At 38.9% G+C, this 25,559-nt stretch overlaps 2 protein-coding genes across 6 annotated transcripts; one reads left to right on the top strand and one right to left on the bottom strand.

Moving 5' to 3' along the window:
• Positions 1 to 13,164: 13,164 nt before the first annotated feature.
• LOC121795952 (ubiquitin-like-specific protease ESD4) lies at positions 13,165 to 18,154 on the top strand. Of its 4 annotated transcripts, XM_042194633.1 has the most exons (9): positions 13,168 to 14,296; positions 14,380 to 14,459; positions 14,539 to 14,632; positions 14,721 to 14,819; positions 15,012 to 15,101; positions 15,207 to 15,326; positions 16,445 to 16,548; positions 16,954 to 17,026; positions 17,491 to 18,154. In XM_042194633.1, the coding sequence occupies exons 1-9, from the start codon at positions 13,496 to 13,498 to the stop codon at positions 17,551 to 17,553; spliced, it is 1,524 nt and encodes a 507-aa protein (XP_042050567.1). In that variant the 5' UTR covers positions 13,168 to 13,495; the 3' UTR covers positions 17,554 to 18,154. The 4 variants fall into 4 exon arrangements, 3 of the variants coding, with proteins under 3 accessions (XP_042050569.1, XP_042050568.1, XP_042050567.1); XR_006049663.1 differs by lacking the exons at positions 16,954 to 17,026; positions 17,491 to 18,154 and adding an exon at positions 16,247 to 16,340 and having other exon boundaries at positions 13,165 to 14,296; positions 16,445 to 16,545; XM_042194635.1 differs by lacking the exons at positions 16,954 to 17,026; positions 17,491 to 18,154 and having other exon boundaries at positions 13,165 to 14,296; positions 16,433 to 16,548.
• Positions 18,155 to 18,328: 174 nt separating this feature from the next.
• Positions 18,329 to 24,335, bottom strand: LOC121795951 (kinesin-like protein KIN-13A). Of its 2 annotated transcripts, none has more exons than XM_042194631.1 (14): positions 24,146 to 24,335; positions 23,958 to 24,041; positions 23,531 to 23,787; positions 22,965 to 23,192; positions 22,678 to 22,866; positions 22,465 to 22,569; positions 22,239 to 22,316; positions 22,058 to 22,139; positions 20,954 to 21,116; positions 20,362 to 20,700; positions 19,849 to 20,067; positions 19,148 to 19,748; positions 18,984 to 19,049; positions 18,329 to 18,855 (listed from the first exon to the last, which is right to left on the bottom strand). In XM_042194631.1, exons 3-14 carry the CDS (start codon positions 23,741 to 23,743, stop codon positions 18,673 to 18,675), a joined length of 2,466 nt encoding a protein of 821 aa, XP_042050565.1. In that variant the 5' UTR covers positions 23,744 to 23,787; positions 23,958 to 24,041; positions 24,146 to 24,335; the 3' UTR covers positions 18,329 to 18,672. The 2 variants fall into 2 exon arrangements, with proteins under 2 accessions (XP_042050565.1, XP_042050564.1); XM_042194630.1 differs by having other exon boundaries at positions 23,908 to 24,041; positions 24,146 to 24,334.
• Positions 24,336 to 25,559: the final 1,224 nt, after the last annotated feature.

Genomic DNA, 25,559 nt, shown 5'->3' with positions numbered 1-25,559 from the left:
TGACACAGTAAATGATTAATGGCCTCTCAAAAATGTCAAAATTCAAGCACAAGATTAGAAGAATTTGAGAGAGAAGGAGAGTGGGAAACAGTGGGAGATCAACAGCGACCATAGCTCGGCGCCGTCATGAAATGGAAGAAGAGTTGTCGTCGTCCCCGTCAGGAGAGAGAGTAGAGTCGAGAGGGAAACCACAAAATAAAAATGGGTAAGCCCTAATTGCTGTTTGAACTTAATTGAATTTGACTTTGTCAAAATCGGATAATAGCTGATACCCGAATTTACAGAAAAAACACTATTTGAACCCGAACCCATTATATGATTTTTCGGGTATCGGCCTATCGGGTGCTCAATACCCGATAATTTTCAGGTCAGATCGGGTTTACCCCATCAAAACATCCCTTTGAATTCATGAAGAAGAAAGTAGAATGCAGGATTTGCTAAAAAATAGTTTGAGAGGAATATCACTATTTCAGTGCATAAAGACAAATGCTCATTGATCTCATACATATACACATCAATCGAACTCTCTAGAATCATTCTCTAAACTGTGTATTACAAGATAAACATATACTCCCTTCGTCCCAAATAATTTATCCCATTTTTTTCATTTCGGTCTGTCCCACATAATTTGTCTCATTTCACTATATAACATTTTTGGTAGTAGACCCATATTCCACTAACTCATTCCTACTAACTTTTTATTTAAGTTCAGCTGACAGCTTCACATTGCAAGCAATAGCTTGATCATCTTTGCAATGCTCTCTAGCACCCCATACTTGATAACCGAATTGACAGTCTAAATTGTGAAATGGTTGTTTTCTTTTTGTCTTGTTTGGCTGTTAATGTAGTGTTTTGTTTCATGTTATCTTTAAAATGTGAAATTGAAACCTATATTTGACTTTATATTGCATAATTCAAAGGTGTTGAGATGTTGCGCATCATTAGTTTTTAGATTTTTTTGGGTGATAAAAGATCGATTGCAGTCGGTGGATTACCATGCATCATCGCTCAAGAGTCGCTACACCAACTTCAAAATTCCAAATATTCATTCTGTGTGTTAATCTTATGTGGTGTGACAATGTATCATGATAATCCTTGCAATGTATCACTCGACATATATAGAATGTTATATAATTATTATTTCGATAGATGTTGACAACTTGAGTCAAGATCATCCCATGCATTTGAATATTAAAGATGATACAAATTATTTATTTTTCTATTTCATAGATACGGATAATGAGAGACAGTTAATATTTTGCTAGGAAGTGATGTTGAGATAATGAGAGACAAGTTAATGTTTAGCTAGGAAGTGATTGTAAAAAATCATGGATTAAATATGTCAGGTCAATGGATTTTGACCAAATAATAAATGTGACGAGACATTTAATTTTGTGAAATTAAATGACACAGCGTCTATCTATATTTTACGTAGATAAATGTAGTATATTCACTTTCTCAAATCCGATTTCCGGTGAGTGAGAAATAGTGGATTAAAGTTGGGCATAATTAGCTTTTAATTAAAGCTTGAAGTTGGAGCTTAGGGAATAATTAACTAGTGTTAATTATCCCACATTGGAGGATTAATACATCTTTTAATGTGTTTAAATTAAGTGACTTTATGTTACTTAATAATTATAGTGGACCAAGATGGGTGAAAGAGCTCACACGCGCGCACACGCGCACGCCGCCGCCGCCCGCCTGCCCGAGCCCGTGCTCGTGGTCGCGGGCCGCGGGCCCCAACTTAATCTTTTTATACCACCGCAGAGTCAGCTTCTCCCTCTCTGCATTGTCTTTCTGTCGAAGCTCTGCCCTCTCCACCGAGAGCATACCCGAGCGTATCTCGTCTTGCGGGAAGAGGCCTCCTCGACTCGGCTATCATACCATACTGGTTTAGTTGCTTCATTTTTTAAGTTGTCATTTCAGTTCAGTTCTTTCTTCTGTATTCCTTCTTTTGGATTGTATTACGCCCGGTTTTGCTATCTTGTAATCCAGAAACCAACAGTGATATTGAGTTACTATGGAAATGTATGTAGAAATTAATATGCCCTCGAACTCAAACTAAATTTGAGAGGCAGAAGCGCAAGACTAGAGCACGATGTGATGTACTATATCACAACATGCCACCTGAGGGTGAGATATTTAATAATTATGAAGACGAGCAGAATAGGATATGCATAAATATACTTCATCCTTCCACAAAATAATGTCCCAATTTGCAATTTTGGGATGTCCACAATTTAAAGTCTCACGCTCCCATTTTAGGTAGTGGACTTCACGCTCCACATTCTACTTATAAAACTAATTAATATATAAAAGTGGGACCTACATTCTACTCCTATTAACTTTTTTCATCACTTTCGTTTACATTTTTTAAAACTCGTGCCTGCACATCAAAGTGATACTACAAAATCGTGGACGGGGGGAGTAATTTGATATCATGCCTTGAGAGTTATGTGGTTGAGGTGCAATAAATGGATGGGCTGTTGGGGGGGTGAGCAGACCGAAAATCCTCGTTTCAAGAACCATGATACGGGTACCACTAGCCTACCCCCTATCCATGAAGAGTCCGATACTACGGAGACAGACATGGTGATGGGAAGAACATGCGCGGATGAAGAAGAGAGAACAAAGGAGTTCGAGACAGTGGAGCGAGAGGAGCTTGCGCTGATGGTGGTGACTTCAGTTCACGCCCACGGTCGTCCGGAGAAATATGGAGATTATGTATCACATTAGAATTGGTTATTAGTTATTTTATTATTTTTCCTTGTTGAATTGTTTCCTTTTTAATTTATTTCGTTAAACTATTATGCTGAGCATATTTATAAGCTCTTTTATAAGTTTCCTTGGTTGATTTTTTTTTCTCGGATCGCATAAGAGAGTTTAATTGATAGGACTTGGGGTCCCATCGTTGAGAATTGAGCACCTGCTTTGTGAATGTGAAATGGAAAAGATAAACCTAGAGGCAAGCTAGGATTAAGAAAACTAGGGTTTATAAGATTTTTTTTTCTTATTCCTCGATAATTTTTTACTCTCTAATGAACTCTTTATATATAGAGTTCGGACCCTGGTTGATTCAACTCTACGATTCGGGAAAGAATCAAGAAGAAAATCGGAAAAGATTTAATAAAGCTAAACTAAATAATTGTTCGAAAAGTAAGGAAATAAAACATTGAAATAAAACATTGAAATAAAATAGATTGCAATTCTAATGAGATATATGAAATCCTTGAACTTGGCGGGTCTAGAAGCGCTCCTCTTTGAACGTTCCTTCCTTGTCTGCGACGGGGTCATCCACTTTCTCTCTCACCCTCTTGCCGGTTCGTCTTCCTTGCATGGCGTGGCTGGTTCCTCCTTGTGCGTCTGCATGGCAATCTCGGTTGGGTCCCCTATCATGAACCCTAGGGTTCTTAGATTATAAACGGGCTTCTTATTTTTAGTTAATTGACCCTCAAGAAATAACAGAGTACCTATGATGAGGTATTTAGGAATTGCGGATGATACCTAATTTCTTACTACATTAGTATTGTAACACCCGTACTTTTTAAGTACTAAAGTAATATATGTCATGAGATAATTAATAAAATTTTATCGTCATGCTATGCTTCTCGTTAATCTTTCTTTGGAATGAAGTATAGTATTTATGTGTTTTGATGTGGAATGAGACGTCCCTTTTAATTAAGTGTGGAGTTTTTTTTAGGAGACGTGTTTGAAAGTCTCGTTGACGTAATGATGTTGATATTGCTATCCTTGGCATGATTGGATGAGATGGTTGAGATGGATTTTATAGTGCTTGGATGATTTTAATTGTTGCGTTGGACGATTGAGGAATTTATATTTGGAACAACAACAAATATTAATTGTTGCGTTGGACGATTTTAATCTTTGTTGGAAACAAGATGATGAAATTAATTAAAGTTTCCGTGAATTTTAATTAATAGAAAAGAATGCGAGAATGTAAAGTATATATATACTTGGGCTTCTCAAATAAAAATTTGAGTCCAATATTCTTATAAGAAAAAAATGGCTTTGGGCTATAACAATCAAAAAGTCTAACAAATAAATAATTATACAAATTTGGGTTTTGTAACTAAATGAGCCCAAAACAAATTTAATTAAAGTAGGGGAGCCCAATTCAATTCCAAAAATATGGGAGCAAGCCCAACACCTTTCTTCTTCTTCTTCTTTTTCTTCATTCTTGGCCGATTCTTCCACCATGAGACTCTCCATTTTCAACTTCTTCACCTTCCATCTCCCTCAATTAATTCTACAAATCAAAGGCCACACATTAATCCTTCATGTATCCTCTCCTCTAACACCTCACAATACAATTTACAACAAGCAAATTGAGAGAGAGAGAGAGAGAGAAAGAGAGCCAAGAGGAGAAAGAAGTGGAAGGAATTGCTACCATTTTTGTTTTCTCCACAACCAAGTTACATCCTTTGAGGTGGTTCGCACGTCCGCTAAAGTTGGATCGAGAAGCTATTTAAGGAAATTCTACTAGAATAATATTCTACTAGACTTTGATGGTTAACGAATTCGGGTATAACTAGGGTCTAAGCCCTACTTAGGCTAGTGCACTGATGGGGATCGTGAGCCGTCCTTTGGGTCGGCCGGTCCAGTGATCGAGTTTGTGGCCACATTCTCGTTTCACATGATGGTTCAGATATGGTATATGATGGAGGATGACGATGACATTGTCCGCGCGGACACTATTTTTTTTATTTAAGGAATGATTTTAGTGTTTCTCGGCCCTTTTAAAGTAAAACCCGAGTTTCACTCAATGATGGCTGACATAACTTTATCGATAAAATGTATTTCGGGCATGAGTTCACTGAGTGCATCAAGTACTCAGCCCCTGCATGTGTTTTCCCTATGTGCAGGTTGAGCGTGGACGGGAGACGGAGGATGTTGAGCATTGGACCGAGACCATATTCAATAAACGTTCCGGTTGCTATTGTGTCTTCATACATAGTAGTAGCTAACTCTTAAATGCTTCCGCTACTCTAAGTTTTACGAACTCCTATGTTTTTCTTTAATCCGTTGGACTATTTTCATTCGAACTATGTTGCTTCGTGATCTAAAACTATGATTTGATAATGAAGTTTCGACTGTTGATCTGCATGTTGTACCCCTTTTGATTGTTTTCCCCCTTCTTCCTTGCTTCTTAATTCCCCCATTAGTCGCCACCCACCGTGCTTTCTATCCTTAGGAAGTGCGGTCGTGACAGAATGGTATCAGAGCAAATTTTCCTTCCGCTCTGGACCGAGAGTCTTTTATTCATTCTAGTCTAGACTCGTTTCGCCAGACTAAAAGAGTTTTCATTGAAGGCTCAACATTCCGTCTCGCCGCGCTCAGCAAGGTAAAATGTTTTGAAACGAGGCATGTTGGATGTGAAGATGAATGGGATATGTTTGAGATGTAGACTTCAAATGCCTTAGATGTAGGCTAGTCATACGCGCGAATTACTTTCGTTTAAAGACGATATATGTATCGATGAAACAAATGGGGCATAGGAGAGAGCGAATCCCAAGGGATGATGAGATGACGAGACAAGGATAACCTTGTGAAGCGCGACTTGCACTAGATCGAAAGATTGACGAGATTGCGAGTCACTACGTTCCTAATACACGAAACATTTATCCTTAGATGATAACTTTAAAAGAAAGAATCGTTATGACCCTTTTCCTATGGTAACCGGCAGGTATACTCATGGTAGCACGTATGACGTTCTCTACGCGTATATATCCTTCTCTACCATGTTTTGTTTCTTTTATTCGATTCGTTACTAAGGAAACTTACTTTCATGTAGATGACGATTATGATTCACACACCGCTAAGGGACAGGTACGTCAAGAATGGGCTGCGAGCTGTGGAAATGTACCGGGGGTTCGAGAGAGACGAGAGAGCCCCTTTGATGTCGTACATTTCCGACTACTCTGCACTATGGAGGGATGCTCATGGGTGTGGTGTGAAACACTACGAGGGCATAAAGAGGTTGATTGATGGTTTACCGACGCCTTGGAATAGGTGGGCCGATGATGCCTCGCGGCCATACCTTTGGCATAGGCTCCCCGACTATAGTGTGCAAGGAGATATGCATGGTTTCGTGAAGGTTCTTTTGGAAGCCTTAGTTGATGCTCGTGACGGACCGCCGCCCTATGCCCCACCTAAGAAGGAGGCATCCTCATTGCGTCTCAGCCCCTACAGCGGGGGTCGATACGAGAGTGAGACGCCGCAGCCAAACTTTCCCAAGAGAATGAGGCTTGGGATGAGCACTTCTGCACCTCTTGCGACGGAAGTCCTTGTTGTCGATAAGCATATCGACGTAGCTACATATGTGAGAGAGAACGATGAAGAAGAGGAGGAGGAAGATCCTCTTAAAGATGAGGAAGATCCCATAGAAGAAGAGGATGACCCGAACGAGGATGAAGAACCCCTTGAAAGGGAGATTGAAGATGAAAACGAGGGTGTGGCGAATGTTGAGAGAGCACCCGAGGAGTAGAGTTCCTCTTTCTGTTTTTCTTAGTTTTATGGATGTTTTGTTTTAACGAACTACGTAATAATTTCTTTTGAGTTTTTCGGTTGTACTTGTTGCAAAGACCTTGTTGAAACACGTACTTGTTTTAAGTTATGAAATTATCATTGCTTTATTGTTTTGCTCGTGTTTACTTTGATGTGTATGGAAAACATGTGAAATTTCTTTTGGAAAGGTTGTGTGGTGTGGTGTGGTGATGGGTAAATTCGGACAATTATACTAATGCGTGTGTTAAACAGAATGCCTCCCAGACGCGCAGCAGTTCATCACGAAAACGAGGCCAGCAATGAAACCCAAAGTAGTGTAAGACCCAAAGGACAACCACCACCACCACCAGAACGAAACATCCAAAAAGAATTTCGAAAAGAGCCCCCTTCCGTGTTTGATGGAATGGATTCGTGCCATAGAGCGCATATTCAAATTCCTAAGGTGCACTGATCAGGAGCGCCTATCATGCGTGACCTACCAGCTCACTGGGTCCGCCAAATTTTGGTGGGAGACCAAGCAGCGAACGATGACGCGTGAACAACTAGACGCCCTAACTTGGGAAAACTTCAAGGAGGAACTATATGATAAATACATCCCGAGGAGTTACCGTAAGGCTAAGGAGGCCGAATTCTACAATCTGAAGCAAGGACGGATGACAGTGACTGAATATGACCGTGCCCTACGCAACATGTCTCGATATGAACCAGAGCAAGTGAATACCGACGAGAAAATGGCGGAGAAATTTTGTGCTAGTCTGAGGCACGAAATAAGAATGGCTTTGGCATGCCGTGGAAGGCTCTCGTATGCCGAGTCACTGTCTCGTGCGTTGGATGTGGATGAGGCAATGCCACGAGAAAAGACAGCAACGCCTACTACCCCAACACCACCTACACCACAACAAAATTTTCGGGATAAGAGAAAGTGGGACGAGAACCGAGAATCCTTTGACAACAAGAGGTTCCAAGGTACCCCAAACTCTGCACGGGGCAAGGGAAAGCAAACTACTCCATACCAAGGTGGAGAGTACCGTCAGAGAGCACCTCCCTGCGCCAAGTGCCAAAAGAATCATTTGGGGGAATGCAGGATCGGGACTAATGTAGGCTACAAATGTGGTGGAGTTGGACACTTTGTCAAAGAGTGCCCGAGCAACAACAATGTTGGAGTCGGGGGAACACCAAATGGGCCTCGAGGGAACCCTACACCACCTCAGCAGCCGCAACAGCGTCGCCAACCATATCCCACACAGGCTAGGGCCTATGCTTTGGGACGCAAGCAAGCTAAAGCCACACAGGGAGATCCAAAACAGGATAATCTGGCAGGTATGGGAACACTACTTGACATGCATGTTGCTGTTCTGTTTGATACGGGTGCATCGCACTCCTTTATATCCCACTCCTGCGTGGATGCTTTAAAACTTCCTATTGATGAACTTGAACATAAGATGAATGTGAACTCACCAGTAGGAGGCCTTATAGACATTTCACAATCTTGCTCGAACATAGAATTTGTGGTGGGAGAACTTAGCTTAGTAGCTCATAACCTACATGTTATGCCAATGGAAAACGTTGACATTATTCTGGGGATGGATTGGCTAGCTGAAAACTATGCCACTATTAGCTGCCAAGAAAGGCAAATTTCGTTACAAAACCCGGGAAAGGAGCCCACTACCTTCCACGAGATTCCAACAAATCAACGGACTTGGGTAATCTCGGCACTTCAAGCAACTACGATGATTAGAAAGGGGCATCATGCCTATCTTGTTTACCTGCAAGGGCATGACAAGAAAGAAAGAAAAGTTGAAGATGTGGTTGTAGTACGTGAGTTCCCAGACGTTTTTCCCGACGCTTTGTCAGGACCGCCGCCTGATAGACAGTTGGAGTTTACTATCGACCTAGAACCAGGAGCCGCACCAGTATCAAAGGCACCTTATAGGATGGCACCTAAAGAGTTGGAAGAACTCAAAATTCAGTTATAAGAACTGTTGGACTTGGGTTTCATCAGACCCAGCGTATCGCCTTGGGGAGCACCTGTGCTATTTGTGAAGAAGAAGGACGGAACGCTGAGAATGTGCATAGACTATCGGGAATTGAACAAATTGACTCTCAAGAACAAGTATCCTCTGCCGAGAATAGATGACCTGTTTGACCAGCTCAGGGGAGCAGGGGTTTTTTCGAAAATGGATTTAAGGTCGGGATATCACCAATTGAAAGTACGAAGAGAAGATATACCCAAGACGGCGTTCCGAACATGATATGGGCATTATGAGTTTGTAGTAATGCCGTTTGGACTAACAAATGCACCTGCGGTATTCATGGACTTAATGAATCGAGTATTCCACCTATACTTGGACAAGTTAGTCTTGGTGTTCATAGATGATGTGCTAGTTTACTCGAAAAATGAAAAAGAACATGAGGAACATCTAAGGATCACTCTAGAGACACTGAGAACAGAGAAACTATGCGCCAAGTTTAGTAAGTGTGATTTCTGGCTAAAGGAAGTGAACTTTTTGGGGCATATTGTGACGACCGAAGGGATTCGAGTTGACCCTGCAAAGGTGGAGGCCGTACAACAGTGGAAAACGCCAAAGACCCCAAATGAGATTCGAAGTTTCCTGGGTCTGGTAGGATACTACCGAAGATTCATCGAAGGATTTTCCAAAATTGCAAGACCGATGACCCAGCAACTGAAGAAAGGGGTTAAGGTCAATTGGACGCCTGAGTGTGAGACTAGTTTTGAGTTGTTAAAGGAGAAGTTGACCACTGCACCTATTCTAGCCGTGCCAGAACCGGGAATAGACTATGTGTATTACACTGACGCGTCTAAGGTTGGACTTGGGTGTGTACTGATGCAGAACGGTAAGGTGATTGCCTATGCTTCGCGTCAATTGAGGCCACAAGAGCTAAACTACCCCAATCATGATTTGGAATTAGTAGCCGTTGTGCATGCTTTGACGATTTGGAGGCACCATCTCTACGGAGTTCGGTGTGAGATTTTTACTGATCACAAGAGCCTAAAATACTTCTTTGAGCAGAAGGACTTGAACATGAGGCAACGCAGATGGCTCGAGCTAGTCAAGGATTATGACTGTGGCATTAACTATCATCCGGGCAAAGCAAATGTAGTGGCAGATGCACTAAGCCCGAAAGCCCAACCACAATTGGCTACCTTTCTCACAAAAAGATTTGATTCGCGAATTTAACAAGATGCGGTTGGAAGTGGTGAGAGCTTCGGAGACCGTAAAAGGAAAAATCGACACCTTGGTAATCGTACCCGACTTGCGAACGAGGATAAGAGAAGGTCAAAGAAATGATAAAGATTTGGAGAAGGTTCGACTAAAGGTGAGGAAAGACGAGCAAGAGAAGTTCCGAGAAGAGGCTGACAATGTCCTCACCTACGAGGGAAGACTATGTGTGCCGAATGACGAAGGACTTCGAAATGAAATTTTGATTGAGGCACACGAGACTCCATACACCGCTCATCCTGGAAGTACAAAGATGTACCATGATCTGAAAGGATCATTCTAGTGGGATGGGATGAAGAGGGACATAACTTTGTTTGTGGAGAAATGCTTGGCTTGCCAACAAGTAAAAGCTCTGCATCAACGACCTTACGGGAAGTTGCAACCGCTAGAAATTCCGGAATGGAAATGAGAACACATCGCCATGGATTTCGTGACGGGTTTACCAAAAACTCGATAAGGGAATACTGCCATCTGGGTAATCATAGACAGCCTCACAAAAAGTGCACATTTTATACCTATTCCTATAACTCATGGATCCGACAAGCTAGCCCGAATTTATGTGAAAGAAATTATTCGGCTACATGGAGTGCCAATAACAATCACGTCAGACCGAGACACAAGATTCACTTCGAGATTTTGGATAAGTCTGCAACGAGAGCTTGGTACTCGATTAAATTTTAGTACTGCTTTTCATCCACAAACCGACGGACAGTCCGAGAGAACGATCCAGACTCTCGAGGATATGTTGAGAGCCGTAGTTCTGGACAGAGGTGAAAATTGGGAAGTCGTATTGCCGTTAATCGAGTTCGCCTACAACAACAGTTTCCAGGCAACGATAAATATGGCCCCATATGAAGCATTGTATGGGAGGAAATGTAGATCACCACTCTACTGGGATGAGGTTGGTGAAAGAAGAATACTTGGGCCAGATTCGGTAGAAGAAATGATTGAGATTGTTTGACAAATTCGTCAAAGGATAAAAGAAGCTCAAGACAGACAGAAGTCATATGCTGATGTCCGGCGTACCGATTTATAATTCAACGCTGGAGACAAAGTGTTTTTGAAAGTATCTCCGTCGAAAGGGATAACGAGGTTTGGCGTAAAGGGTAAGTTGAAGCCACGTTACGTATGGCCTTATAAAATTCTTGAGAAGGTGGGACCCGTAGCGTATAGGTTGGCACTACCACCGAGTTTTGGGACCGTACATAACGTTTTCCATGTGTCGCAATTAAGAAAGTACGTGTTCGATCCCAAACACGTGGTTCACCAAGAGGAAATGATTTTGAATCCCGACTTGAGTTATGAGGAGAAGCCCGAAGCTATTCTGGACAGGAAAGTGCAAGAATTGAGAAATAAATCAATTGTGTCCGTGAAAGTGCTTTGGAAACATCATGGTCACGAGGAGGCTACTTGGGAACTCGAGGATAAAATGAAAGAGAAATACCCGGAGTTGTTCGTTAGAGATGAGTAAATTTCGGGACGAAATTTCTGTTAAGGTGGGTAGAATGTAACACCCGTACTTTTTAAGTACTAAAGTAATATATGTCATGAGATAATTAATAAAATTTTATCGTCATGCTATGCTTCTCGTTAATCTTTCTTTGGAATGAAGTATAGTATTTATGTGTTTTGATGTAGAATGAGACGTCCCTTTTAATTAAGTGTGGAGTTTTTTTTAGGAGACGTGTTTGAAAGTCTCGTTGACGTAATGATGTTGATATTGCTATCCTTGGCATGATTGGATGAGATGGTTGAGATGGATTTTATAGTGCTTGGCGCGCATAAATCGAGAAACGGTTGAAGAATTTATATTTGGAACAACACCAAATATTAATTGTTGCGTTGTGCGATTTTAATCTTTGTTGGAAACAAAATGACGAAATTAATTAAAGTTTCTGTGAATTTTAATTAATAGAAAAGAATGCGAGAATGTAAAGTATATATATACTTGGGCTTCTCAAATAAAAATTTGAGTCCAATATTCTTATAAGAAAAAAATGACTTTGGGCCATAACAATCAAAAAGTCTAACAAATAAATAATTATACAAATTTGGGCTTTGTAACTAAATGAGCCCAAAACAAATTTAATTAAAGTGGGGGAGCCTAATTCAATTCCAAAAATGTGGGAGCAAACCCAACACCTTTCTTCTTCTTTTTCTTCCACCATGAGACTCTCCATTTTCAACTTCTTTACCTTCCATCTCCCTCAATTAATTCTACAAATCAAAGGTCACACATTAATCATTCATGTATCATCTCCTCTAACACCTCACAATACAATTTACAACAAGCAAATTGAGAGAGAGAGAGAGCCGAGAGGAGAAAGAAGTGGAAGGAATTGCTACCATTTTTGTTTTCTCCACAACCAAGTTCAATCCTTTTGAGGTGGTTCGCACGTCCGCTAAAGTTGGATCGAGAAGCTATTTAAGGAAATTCTAAGTTTTGAGGTGGGCTTTATTACTTAAACTCCTTTATTTGCAATGATATGTATATGGTGAGATAAGGGTGGTTTGAATGTTATGTCATGCCGTATTTTATGTTTTGAATTGCCTATCTGACTATCTACTAGAATAATGTTCTACTAGACTTTGATGGTTAACGAATTCGGGTCTAACTAGGGTCTAAGCCCTACTTAGGCTAGTGCACTGATGGAGATCGTGAGCTGTCCTTTGGGTCGGTCGGTCCAATGATCGAGTTTGTGGCCACATTCTCGTTTCACATGATGGTTCAGATATGTTATATGATGGAGGATGACGATGACATTGTCCGCGCGGACACTATTTTTTTTATTTAAGGAATGATTTTAGTGTTTCTCGGCCCTTTTAAAGTAAAACCCGAGTTTCACTCAATGATGGCTGACATAACTTTATCGATAAAATGTATTTCGGGCATGAGTTCACTGAGTGCATCAAGTACTCAGCCCCTGCATGTGTTTTCCCTATGTGCAGGTTGAGCGTGGACGGGAGACGGAGGATGTTGAGCATTGGACCGAGACCATATTCAATAAACGTTCCGGTTGCTATTGTGTCTTCATACATAGTAGTAGCTAACTCTTAAATGCTTCCGCTACTCTAAGTTTTACGAACTCCTATGTTTTTCTTTAATCCGTTGGACTATTTTCATTCGAACTATGTTGCTTCGTGATCTAAAACTATGATTTGATAATGAAGTTTCGACTGTTGATCTGCATGTTGTACCCCTTTTGATTGTTTTCCCCCTTCTTCCTTGCTTCTTAATTCCCCCATTAGTCGCGACCCACCGTGCTTTCGATCCTTAGGAAGTGCGGTCGTGACAAGTATTATTTTTAAATATGAGTACGAAGTAATTTAATCTTGATTTTAATTGTGATTTTAAATAAATAAACTGTAGCAACAGAAAAGGCGATGAATTTACTTCATCTGAATGCAATATCAATATTTATGTTTTACGAATCATTCTCAGAGAAATTAACACTCACGTTTAGAATTCGAAATCCCTTTTCGTAGCTATTTCCATAAGCCTAATCCTTCGTCGATTGCTCTCAAATTCTTGAAATTAGTTGCTCGTCAGCGACCTCTCCCTCAAAAACCCTAATTCGCCTCAAATCCGCGACAATTTTCCGATCAATCTCATCTCGTGCATACCCCTTTTTCCCAAATTCAAAAGCCTCACGCCGATTTTACCGCAAAATATCGAACGTTTCGATGATTCAACGGCTGGGGTTTTCACCTGAGTAGTTGCTTGGATAATGGGGGCTCTAACCAGCAACAGGAAGCGAGGAGACGATTACTTCAAAAACCTTTTGTTTGATCAATCGCACGGCCACATCTCCAAAAAACCGAAGCTTTCAGCTTCTATGAGTCAAACTACGGCGGATACTAATCGTGCGGCGGCGGCGAACTCGTTTGCTGCCAGAATTGCTCAGTATCCGGATAGGAAATTGGGGTTTCCGAGAAAAGTTCACGCCCCAGTTAACCATAGATTTGGAAGTTCTTCTTCTAAGAATACTGTATCTGCTGCTGTTGGTTCTAGGGAATCCCCATCTGATCAAATGGGGAAATTTAGTTTTCTCTCGCGGCTTCTAAACTTGGAAAAACTGAAGGATTCGGCATTGAGATCTATCAGGCATATCGTTCCAGTGAAACAGAAAGAGAAGGAGGTGATTGAGCTTGATAGCAGCGAAGACCAGGATTTTGATGCTGTCTCTAGTGATTCTAGCATAGAAGAGGTGGAGATTGTGGATTCCCAGGATAGAAGGTGGAACGGGGGAGAATGGGTTGTGGAGAAAGAAGTGCGGTCTTTAGATTCTTCTGTGGTCACTGATGTTAGCAATGCGGGAAAGGTTGATGATTTGAAGAATAATGGATTGTCGTTGTTGGACCCAATGACTGATGATTCGGAGGTGCCACTGTATAAGAGATGGTATGATAGTATAAAGAAAAGCGATGCTAAGCTTGCCCACATAAGTTTTAATATAGATTTACAAGAAAAGAGGGCTCAAGGGTTGCAGTTATTGTGGCCTCCAAAGAAAGAAGAGCCTATTAAGAAGGTGGGCTTTGGTTTTACTGTTCTATCATTTGTGAAATTGCATTTTTAGTCATATGTTTTTAATTAGGTTGTACTTATTTGTAGGATGTGACTGAGGAGTGCTTCGTGCCTCTTACTCATGACGAAAAGGATGAGGTTTCTTGTGCCTTGTCTAATTCCTACAGGTTGTTATTCCTCTTCTATTGAAATGGATGTCTTTCATGTGCTTTTTAGTAGAATCTTATCTTTGTTCGGTATTTGCAGGAGAAAAGTTTTGGCCACTCATGCGAATTCAGGCATTGATATTTCTGGAGAAATACTACAGTGTTTGAGGCCCAGAGCATGGCTTAATGATGAAGTGATTTTTCTGTATTTTTTTGCATGAATTTCATAAGATTTGGTGGAGATACGCCGAGGCTGTGATTAAATATATTCTTGTATTGCAGGTCATTAATGTGTATCTTGGGCTGTTGAAAGAAAGGGAAAATCGGGCGCCAGAGAAGTTTCTGAAGTGCCATTTCTTTAATACCTTCTTCTACAAGAAGGTTTGCTCATCGCTCATGGATCCATTCTTTAGCACCATGTCCCATTTATTAAATTGTTAGCTTGACATACCTAATACACGTTATAGTTTCTCTTCCATACGAGAAGATTACACTTACTGCCCTTAACATTTAGAAGTGTTATTCTAAGTCTAATTATCTAAAGCCTTGTATTGTCACTTGGTGCTTTCTCAGCTCAATGGTCGGGGTGGCTACAATTTTCAATCAGTTCGAAGATGGACTACACAGAAAAAGCTCGGATATAGTCTTTTAGAGTGTGACAAAGTATGTTTCTGGAATTTTCATTTCATTATAAGCTTTTATTTGTCAAAGTCTCTACTTATCCCTTTGAATTAATTCATTCGTGGTGCTGTTGCTTAATTTTCTTAGATTTTTGTGCCTATCCACAAAGAAGTCCATTGGTGTCTGGCAGTTATCAACAAAAAGGATGAAAAGTTTCAGTATCTTGATTCGCTTGGTGGTCATGATTATCAAGTTCTGAATGCACTGGTATACTTAATTCCTTATTGAGCTGGCTGAACTTAATTTCTGTATGTTAGTTTATAGCTTATTTTCGTTTTTCTACAAGTTCAGCTGTCTGTAGTTCATGCTAGATCTATTATGCATGCATATGTGGGATATTTTTTACTCTCTTGTATTATATATCTGTTATATCACTGTCTCAAAATAGCTTTGACGTTTGTAAGTAGCAGTTATGGGAAAAATAAGGAGAGAAAGGAAGGAGGGAGAAGGGGGAAATGAATTAATTGATGCATTAAAGGTGGAAAATAGATGGGAGTTGTAAAATTGAACTCTGGTTGTTGCACCTATTGAATATATATCATGAAAGCTATTATGCATATTTGTATTTTCTCATATTTATGTTTAACTTTTTCCGCAAAATCTGTTTCTATATATTTTATTCACTGTATATATAATTAAGAAGTCTTGCAGTCTTAATTGCATTCATCACACTCCCTCATTCTACTACTTAGGTCAGGACTCGTCTAATCTATTTTTCTTTTTTTCGGTGGGGGAGAGGAGGAACTGTGTGTAAGATCACAATACTGTAATTTATAAAGTAACCCTTTTGAGAGTGGAGCAGTATCTGATACAGAAGATATGCATACTTAGTCAGTGTTAGTTAGGATTTGATTAGATATTATTTATTAATTTACTTCTTTAATTAGTTAGTTGTTAGATTTGAATTTTGAATTAAGTTGTTGCAGATTTCTCTCATTTTGTAAGTCTATATATTGAGGCTCTTAAGTGGTGAAAACGATCTTTTGGAGAGATAAGAATTTAGACGGCGTAGCCGTGGCCTCCTTCGTGAGGATTATTTCTTGTTCCAGTTTGATTAGTTATATTGAGTTCCTTCCCTTTTTCGTTTATCTTCTTGTTCATTAGTCTCGAGCCTTTACTCCTAACAGTATCCATCCAATTTGCGGGGAAAATAATCCATTTATGTTACATCATCATTTTGGAGCTATAGTCTTCGGTTGCTCTCTGAGGATTGCATCCCATGTACGTGGCATTTAAGCTACGTAATGTATCGATTTGTTCATAGTTTTTTCTGGTTTCTGTAGTTTTTTACTATGGTATGACTCTTTTTGAAGTTATAAATGTAGGCCAAGTATTTTATGGATGAGGTGAAGGACAAGTCTGGAAAGGATATTGATCTTAACTCATGGGAGAAAGAATTCGTCACAGAACTTCCAGAGCAGTTAAATGGGTAACTTGTGAAACTTTGAAGTATCTTAGTTTTTGTGATTGTGAATGTGAATGTGAATGTGAAAGCTTGAATATATATTGGCATATAAGAGAACAAATTGATATAGCTGAACTAATGTGAAATTGAACTAGCAATTCTTGAATTAATCTGTCGAAAGTAGTCCTCCCTTGTCCCCCCATACCGTTAGTATACTCAGATATCTGTTATTCTGTTTTTTCATCATCAATATTTTGCATGGTGTTATGCTATTGGTGAAGGTACAGTAGAAATAGGGTAAAAGCTTTGCTGTATAAACCTCTGAAACTTTGTGGCTCTGTGCACATATAACGAAACAAGATTATTTTTTTACTTAGTTGATGAATAATGTAATTTTTTTTATTATTATAATAAATTGCTCGTGGACAGGTTTGATTGTGGTGTGTTCATGATTAAATATGCCGACTTCTATAGCAGGGATATTGGACTTTGCTTTAGCCAGGTAAACACTTCAGTGTAGCTTATAAAAGAAGCTCCATATTTGCCTGCTTTTCATCTTGTCTGTGCCTGACATCGGCCTAGTGGTATACACAGTACTGTATATTTAATTGCTACAAAGATAATGACATAATTTATTATGATTCATCTGCATCATATTCCTGCGTGTTAAATTGGGCTTTCCTCGGATACATTTTCAAAAAGTGAGCTTATTATTGTTTACCCTTGTTTTGAAAAGTGTTTTCTCATCTGTCATATTAACATAAAAGTCATCACATTTCCTTCCTTTCCTTGGCCACTGTGTAGCAGTTCACTTCAATTTTTGTGTGGAAATGTACTTAGTGTCCTCCAAAATTGAACTTTCCTCAAGGAATGAGTAGAGCGCTTGCAAGTCACCTTGTTATGTCACGTCTATTTTTCAAATTTTAAGCGTAACTGAGGTTGATTTGATTGTTTTTTTGGCAATAGGATGATATGCCATATTTTAGGCAGAGGACAGCGAAGGAGATTTTGAAATTGAGAGCAGACTGATGAACAGAGATCTGACTGTTCATTTGCCCACACTACACTTTTGATGGCTCCATGGCAGAAAATCATTGCTAGATGAGAATGTTAGAAATTGGATTATCATATTGTAAGATGTGCTTTCTGTAAAGTACAAGTTCACATTGTGGTGCTACATCATTGCAAATTCAAACCCTGCAGTTGCTGAAGTTGCCAGCCTCTTTCATCAAACTTGCTTGTAAGCTTCAGCGAAAGCACCGAAACTGTACATGAATTCAAGTGTTGAGCAACATGGCTTGATGGTCACCTGGTTGGTTATAAAAAGTCGATCATTAGATTATAAGTTCATAACGATAGCCCATTCCTGAGTTGGTCTGAGAAGATCTACTCATTCTTTTTTTAAATTTTACTCCAGTGATGATTCGCCGCTGTTTTTATTTCACGTGATGATGTGTCCATAGTAATTTTGCAGTTTAGCTATCAGTTTTTTATTTTTATTTTTTTGGGGGAGGGGGAGGGGGGTTAAGTCTCTGAAATGTCTTAGTCTGAGTGTTTTTCTTTACTCAGGAAATGTAACTCCATGTTTGATAAAAATTGATGCGGCTAATGGAGTGATTTTTCTTGTATATATTTTTTTGTGGATATATTTTATTATACAAAAACAGGAGGAAACAAATGCAGCTATTGAAATTTATTTGAGTAGAAGCTTGTTAAAAATCCATCCATTCCATTGAAATACTGAAGATTGTTAATGACAATGGATCGAATGCAAACGACGAAATACAAAGCAAACAAATGTAAATTAGAAGAAAGGAAGATACATTTCCAAAAAGAATCTCATTATAAAATATTGAATTCATAACATACTGGAACTCGAAGAAATGTACAAATTTGCTTAGCATTAGATGTGCGACAGTTGCAGCACTAATTGCACACTGATGTGATGCAAATTGCCAAACTACCGTTAGTTTCACAATAGATTCCTTCAACAGTTCTTCAGCATTTTATCTAAGTCGCTTTCTTCTGCTTCACAAATACAAACCTCATCTGGACGATTCGTATGTATAGTTGACAGTAAAGGTAGGCTGTAGTCGGTACAATAAACAAGAACAAACGTAAGTTTCCTGGGCCTCTGTAACTGTTCCTTCAACGGGGTACCCTTTTTCGACTCAATATTTCCTGCTCCCTTAGCCTGTTCTGGAACCTGGCAAGGCGAGCTTGAAGGCTGACGAGGCTAGCTGCTTTGCGTGATAGCACAAAACTCAGTTGCGTCACATAGTTGTCTATATGGGAGCCTGGTTGATCCACTTCCGCTAATAGTTTCATTTCCTGCCACACAAAGCAAACAAGAAGTAGCTATCTTGATATCACTGCTTAAAAATGAAAATATATAAATATAAATTTTTTTTAAAAAGGATTCAGATTGACATCAAAGAAGAAGAGAGAACGACTATTACTTCACGAACTATCTCCATAGTATCTTCAATCTCCTTGCGGTGGGCTGTAATGAGGGCAGCTTCTTCCTGTATTCACACAATAATTAGCAACATAATCAAAGATGAGTTTATAAATGTTTGATGCAAGAACCTCATCATGTATCGAGAGAGACTTTAGAGCCAACCTCGAGTATCTCATTAATACTTTCATCACGAGGCTGCTCAGGTTCAGGCTTAGCAACGGGGTTATTTGCATTAGAGGTGTTCATATTTTGTTGCTTATAACTGGTGGGTGACATTATATCCATATTGTCGAAGTCCCTTCTTATTCCAAGCCCCTGCTTTTCGAGCCTATCATCTCTGTAAGCTTTTTGCCGAGGTGGAGATATTCTCTGCACCTTCTCGTCTACATCAGTCGAACTCTGAGTGTATCCAGCAGAAGATGTCTTCTGACTGGTAGAACCCCTCAAAGAATTTTTAACATCAAACCGTTCCTTTTCCATACCGACCACCCCGCTCTCATCACGACCATTTATGCTAAAATTGGAAGAGAAACTGGAAGGCAGTTTTTCTTCCTCAGTAGAAAAATTGTAAGATGAGGTTTCCTTCTCCGAAACTCTTCTACTTGTATCCATTAATTTAGATTCTTGATGTTGCTCATAAAAATCCTCTGCCTCAGCAGCAGCAGCAGATGAAGCTGTAGCTGATGAAGGTTCCTTGACGTTTGATGGCAATAAACTAGATTGATCTTTCCTTGGGTTCCCACTTTTTGAAAGACTTTTAACCCTGTCAGACGATGACGATTTGTTAGCTTACATTGTGAAAAGCACATGTGGGTCACACTGATAAGAGGATGAATGACAGCAGCGGCCCAGGGGGGACTCACCTATCAGCATATCTCAAAGTGTTGAGTGTATGCTCGCATGAACCAGCATTTGGAGAAATGCAAGAGATCATAACAGTCCTTGAGTTGCCCACAAAGGAGTCACGAAGAACCTCAGTAAGCTTGCTTCCTCGGAATGGGATGTGAATCTGGTCATTGTCAAGAGCACGAATGCATTCCTTGAGTGCCAGTAAACTTTTGTTGATTTCTGCCCCTTCAATCCTGTACAGGAACAAAGATATAATCTGAATAAAAAACATCACCAAATCCTGTAATAATAGGATGATCTTAGAATAGAAATTTTGTACTACTACAAAATAAACATGTCAGTGAAAACGTAGGAGTATCAAATTAACTATACTTGCAACAAGTAAAAGACACTCGTCAAAGGAACATCAGAAGTAATGTAAACTGAGAAATCTAACGGTAAAAGTGGAAAAAATTACACTTGGGCAGCATAAACAAGTGCATTGAAAAAGCACGGAAGCACCTGCTGGTAACAACAGAAATTAATACCGTGTTTGTCGATCATTATCTGTAGTGTCAGCACCCCTCTCACTACCAGCAAGATCAATAAAAGAAATCTTGCCTACAACCTTCCCAACCCTGGATTCATTTCCATCATTATTGTAATTATTCCTCCTAGATTCTTTCACCTCAGGATGCTTCTTCACAACCAGTTGCAAAATAGCATGGGATCTCGAAGACTCCTCATTAGCACCTGTAGAACCGGTGCTTCTAGAGGAATTTCCCCTCTCAATATATTCTTTTACAATAGCTACATCAGAGACTTCAAATTCCTGCAGTCCAACAATGCAGACTTGTTGTCTGCCATCTTCTCTCATGCATAGTTTCCTACATAAGAAGAATCCAAAATCAATCAACATTTTGATTTTAAGAAAGTTAAGTAATAAGGATATATTATGTATACTTGGTGATCATTTTTTTTTTGGATATGAGGCTAAGCTAATTTCATCAAGGGTCATTTTGTCATATTGTCTATAACAGAAGCATTTCTCAAGGATAATTAATTTAGGAATAATTTCTCAGACAAAATTTAAAAAGATCCACTACTTCAATACAAGTAATACCAAGTAAGAGTATTAACTTCCTATCGCTCAGAAGATCATAAAGTTTTCCTCCATATATCTCAAAATAGCTTAGCCACAGCTTGAATCTTTGATTACGATAAACTGGCTGGTGCAGCAATCTCACAAGGTGTTCAGCTGCTCTAAGAGGTAGTGGCTGCATGGTGTATGTCTTGCCACTTCCTGGTAAAATGGGAGACAGAGATTTGTTATCTACCAGTATTTATAGGATCTAAATTACAGAAACAGATAAACATTCAGCAAAGCAGACATAAATAGATTCAGAGAGTTCAGTGTTTCCACAACTGGAAAGCTCATCTAAACTAAAATGATTTTTAGGAAGAAATGTTCCAAAGTGCTAATCATACAGATTCAAATTCAAATATATACAAATGATTGCTTACACCAATTATTACAAGTAGAAATTATGCATAGTTAATATTCCATTCGTTATCATAACAGTAACACAAACATAGATTTTTACAAATAACTATCTTAATGCCATAGAATGCATAAAATTGCGACAAGAGCTTGGCGCAAAATGGACCATACTTGAATAAGACATCTTAGGATAATATAATAGTCTAGAATTGGATCGTCCAAGCATATTTCTTATGATTTATACACTAAAGCATTCTTCCTAACTCATCAAACAAATCCTTCTTCCCCCAAGCCCACTAAAATTGTGTTTCCTAATATTTCGTCCAAAAACAACAAAAATAACAGCTGGAGCTGTTGGACCTTGCCAGTTTAATGATTTTGAAACTTTTTGCTGCTTTGTTTACACGTAGTTGAAACAAAGACAATACTAAATGACCTTAAGAGAACCCCACATTACATTTGGAATCCTGCACATACACCAATTATCCACGATCAATGAACTTTCACATGCATCAATAATAATGCAATACTACGAAGAACACCAGTATGATTTGAGGTCTTATACACAGCAGTATAAATATAACAGTATGACTGACACAAAAATAGGTAATTAAGCTAGACTGCATCCAGAAGAATGTCTAAACAGTGGGCAAATAGATAAAATGATGAATATACTAGTAAATCACACAAAGGTATCACAAACTTGTATATATGCATTCCTAGATCAGTGCTAATGGACACACCTGTCTGACCATATGCAAAACATGTTGCTTTCGTACGTTGAAAAATGGTAGGAATTATTGGTTCGACAGTCTTGCGGTACACCTGCGTAGACATGTAAGAAGAATCTTAGTGGATGTAACAAATTTTCGTCCCAGGCTCCCAGCTTCGAGCAAGAGTTTTCATCCAAGAATATATTGTTACCTCATCATTTGACACTTGCTCATCCAGGACAGCATCAAAACAAAACTCGTGCTTCTCTATGTATGCAGTCAAATCAACCTTCACCATAACTCTCAACAGTGAGTTCCCAATGTCAAAAAGTTAAAAATAAATAAATAAACCATCAACCATAAACCCAGGATTCTAACTAACCAGCACCAACATAACAAGTATAATAATGTCTCAAGATGCCAAAACATTTCCAAACCTTTAACTTGGGTTCATGGACTGTTAAATTGGCATCATCATACACGGCCACAACATCATCCTCTTTGCGAGCAAGTTCCTTCTTGTTTAATGGCCTCTTACGAACCTTAAATCAAAAGAAAAACACACACTTTATATTTGATAGTGAGTAAAGTTAGTGCACCAAATAGCACAATTGTAGGTAATCCAAAAGAACCAGAGAGACTTAGCATACCACAACTTTAATTTTAGCCACATTGTTTTCCCTTGTGCTCAATTCTTTTTCATTAAAAGACCCGATAGGGGCTTCTGCATCCATCTGTCCCCTTTGCTGCCTGTTGGCTACCCCAACGATATCAGTTTCAAAGGCTTTGGTCACAGCAGGCATGAAAGGAGATGGATCAAATGGCTCCGGGATAACATGCTGAAAATAAGTAAATGAAATTGTTCACTACTAAGTACATATATATGGTTACAACTATAAGAATGAATATTTTAAAGTCAACATTAAGTGTAGCATACATCAGATAAGAGCTCTGTGTCATCCATAGAATGTAAGTCCAAAAGTCCAGCTCCAAAATCGCCCCTGAACTCGGGAGAGTAATAACCTTCTGTTGGAGTAAATGCACCTGAACTCTGGGCAGTTGGGGTTGGGGTATAAGGCTCTGAAACAGTTTCACCATTGAAGTTGAGATTCCTCATTAATTTGAAGAGCCTCTGTTTCTCTTCTGCAGATTGAGGTCCATAGCCCTTCATACACCATCAGATCTCCCAATTAATTGTAAACACAAGCCCAATATACACAGATTGTTATCAATACATTAATTAACACAATCCCAGGAGCATCCTTAACAGAATAAGGAGTGCTGATGGTATCGTATGGTTTTAATCTACACTCAATGGTGCAAGCAAAATGAATTCAACCAGAATTCTATAATGCAACTTCAGCGCAGTGCCACTAATCCCATACAAAAAGTTTCAGCAACCGATGCCCAAGCTCCTGGTTTTCCACATCCACACACTTTCTGGAGGAAACCCATAGCTAAACCGAAAATGAGCAAACATTATTCCAAATAAAAAATCTTCACCTGCATCAGGAGGTTAGGGAGCTGGCGGTGATCAACTGCATTGGACGACATTGGAGAGGCCAGATGCTGCAATCCAGCAGATTGAAGCCACCGCGCCATCACCGCGTCCCCCGCATCTCCGCCGGACACCCCTGGCCCTGCATTATCATAGAGAGTGGTGGCCGCCGCCGCCGCCGCGCTGCTCTGCTGCATCTGGCCAGCAACGTGGCGCATCGATCTCTTTTGCGGAGCCAATTTTTAAGATCTAGTTTTCCACACTTCATTCAAATAAATACAACAAAATTCCAGAAATCAATAACAATAGATGATCCAACCACAAAAACATCAGCCAGAAAACGAATTTAACAACAAAGTGGCACAAAATGTAGAAATCATACGAAGAATGGGAAATCGGAACCAAAAGGCAACACATCAACGCGCTCCGCACCAGAAAAAAAAAAACCAGAGTCCAATTCCAATCCCCTTAATTTGCGCTATAAATTCCCCAATTCACAGCGTCTACAATGATATCCTACAAAGATCATAACCGAAACAAAAAAAATTGCATTTCAATAAGAATTACACAAAATTCAAGCAATGCGATGGATGAAACAAAACAAATCAGCAGAATCCTACCTGAAACAAAATCAATAGAACATGGAATGCATACGGATCTGAGAGTTCTATAAAGAAGCATTAAAACAAATAATTTTGGGCGGAACTTCCTGCAGATTTGTGAGATTGCTTGAGAGTGGAACGGAGCGTCTATATATGATGATTATATATTTATTGTATATCTACATTGCTTTGTATTTCCAAGTTTTCTTTTACTGTTGGCGGATAAATTATTCATCATTGAATTTTTAGGATAATATATACACAGATATACGTATATGAATTTGCATGTATTCTCACAAAATTTGTGGTGAATTTTTTTGAAATAAACAATTAATAAACGTAGCAGTTGAAAATCAGACATTTGACAGATTAATAATGGATAATTCATTTCATAATATACTAGCAATAAATAGGTGATTAATCTTCATTAATCATCACATTTATTTTGAGCTTATTTTAGAACACCCAAATGATCTTAACCTCTCCAAAATAAAATGTATGGTGAGTATTAAAATCGTATTGCTCTATATTCTCTTTAAAATAAGTACTAGTACTATAAATCATCATAATCGATTTGATCATTGCCAAAATGATTATGAAAATAGATTTTTGTTAACGCTCAAGCTAAGTGGTTGCTATAACTTATTCACCATTTTATTTATTTTGTACTATTAACAAATGGGTATGTTGATGGCACAACAAAACATACGAAAAGTTATACTATTGTCACGTAAATTATCATTGAGCTGCTGCTATCAAGAATTGAAATAGACAAGCTACTCGACAAGATCAAGAACTACTAAATGGACTATACCCATCCTACCTAAGTGGAATATAATGTTTTCACCAAATAAATCATAACATGCATATTTATGTAAGTATATTTGCTTAGAGCTTCAAAATGCCAGTGAAGCATCATATGTCGACCTATTATGACGGTAACATAATTTATGGAGTATTAACCACTAGTTTTCTATATCCATTTACTTTAAATCGAAAGACAATTATACTAGTAAAATATGAGGTTTAATTTTGTAGGTCTAATTAGGGTCTCAACTTCTATCAGCAAACTCGTACTTGTAGATAGCTTAATAATGGTCGTAATAATAAAATCATATTATTATTATTATTATTATTATCATATACTCCTCATATCACAAACGTAGCATCGAATATGGACTTTTAGACTTGTAGATACTAATTGTAACTTTATGGTTTTAATTTGTTGGGTAGGATTAGGAGTACTAATCATATTGAATCAGATGGTGCTACTTGAATCAAACTAATTACTAGCTAGCATTTTTTTTAATAATTGGTACCACCAAACTTCACTTTCCCTTGGTAAATCTTTTGATTCTGGCAACTTTTTCGTCCTACTCAATTATTACCTCAAACAAATTTAAAAAAATTGAATTTAAAGGGTCTTCAGCTA

Source organism: Salvia splendens, chromosome 3, assembly GCF_004379255.2.
Source record: "Salvia splendens isolate huo1 chromosome 3, SspV2, whole genome shotgun sequence".
NCBI classification, from domain to species: domain Eukaryota; kingdom Viridiplantae; phylum Streptophyta; class Magnoliopsida; order Lamiales; family Lamiaceae; genus Salvia; species Salvia splendens.
This window is presented reverse-complemented; position numbering and strand designations above follow the sequence as displayed.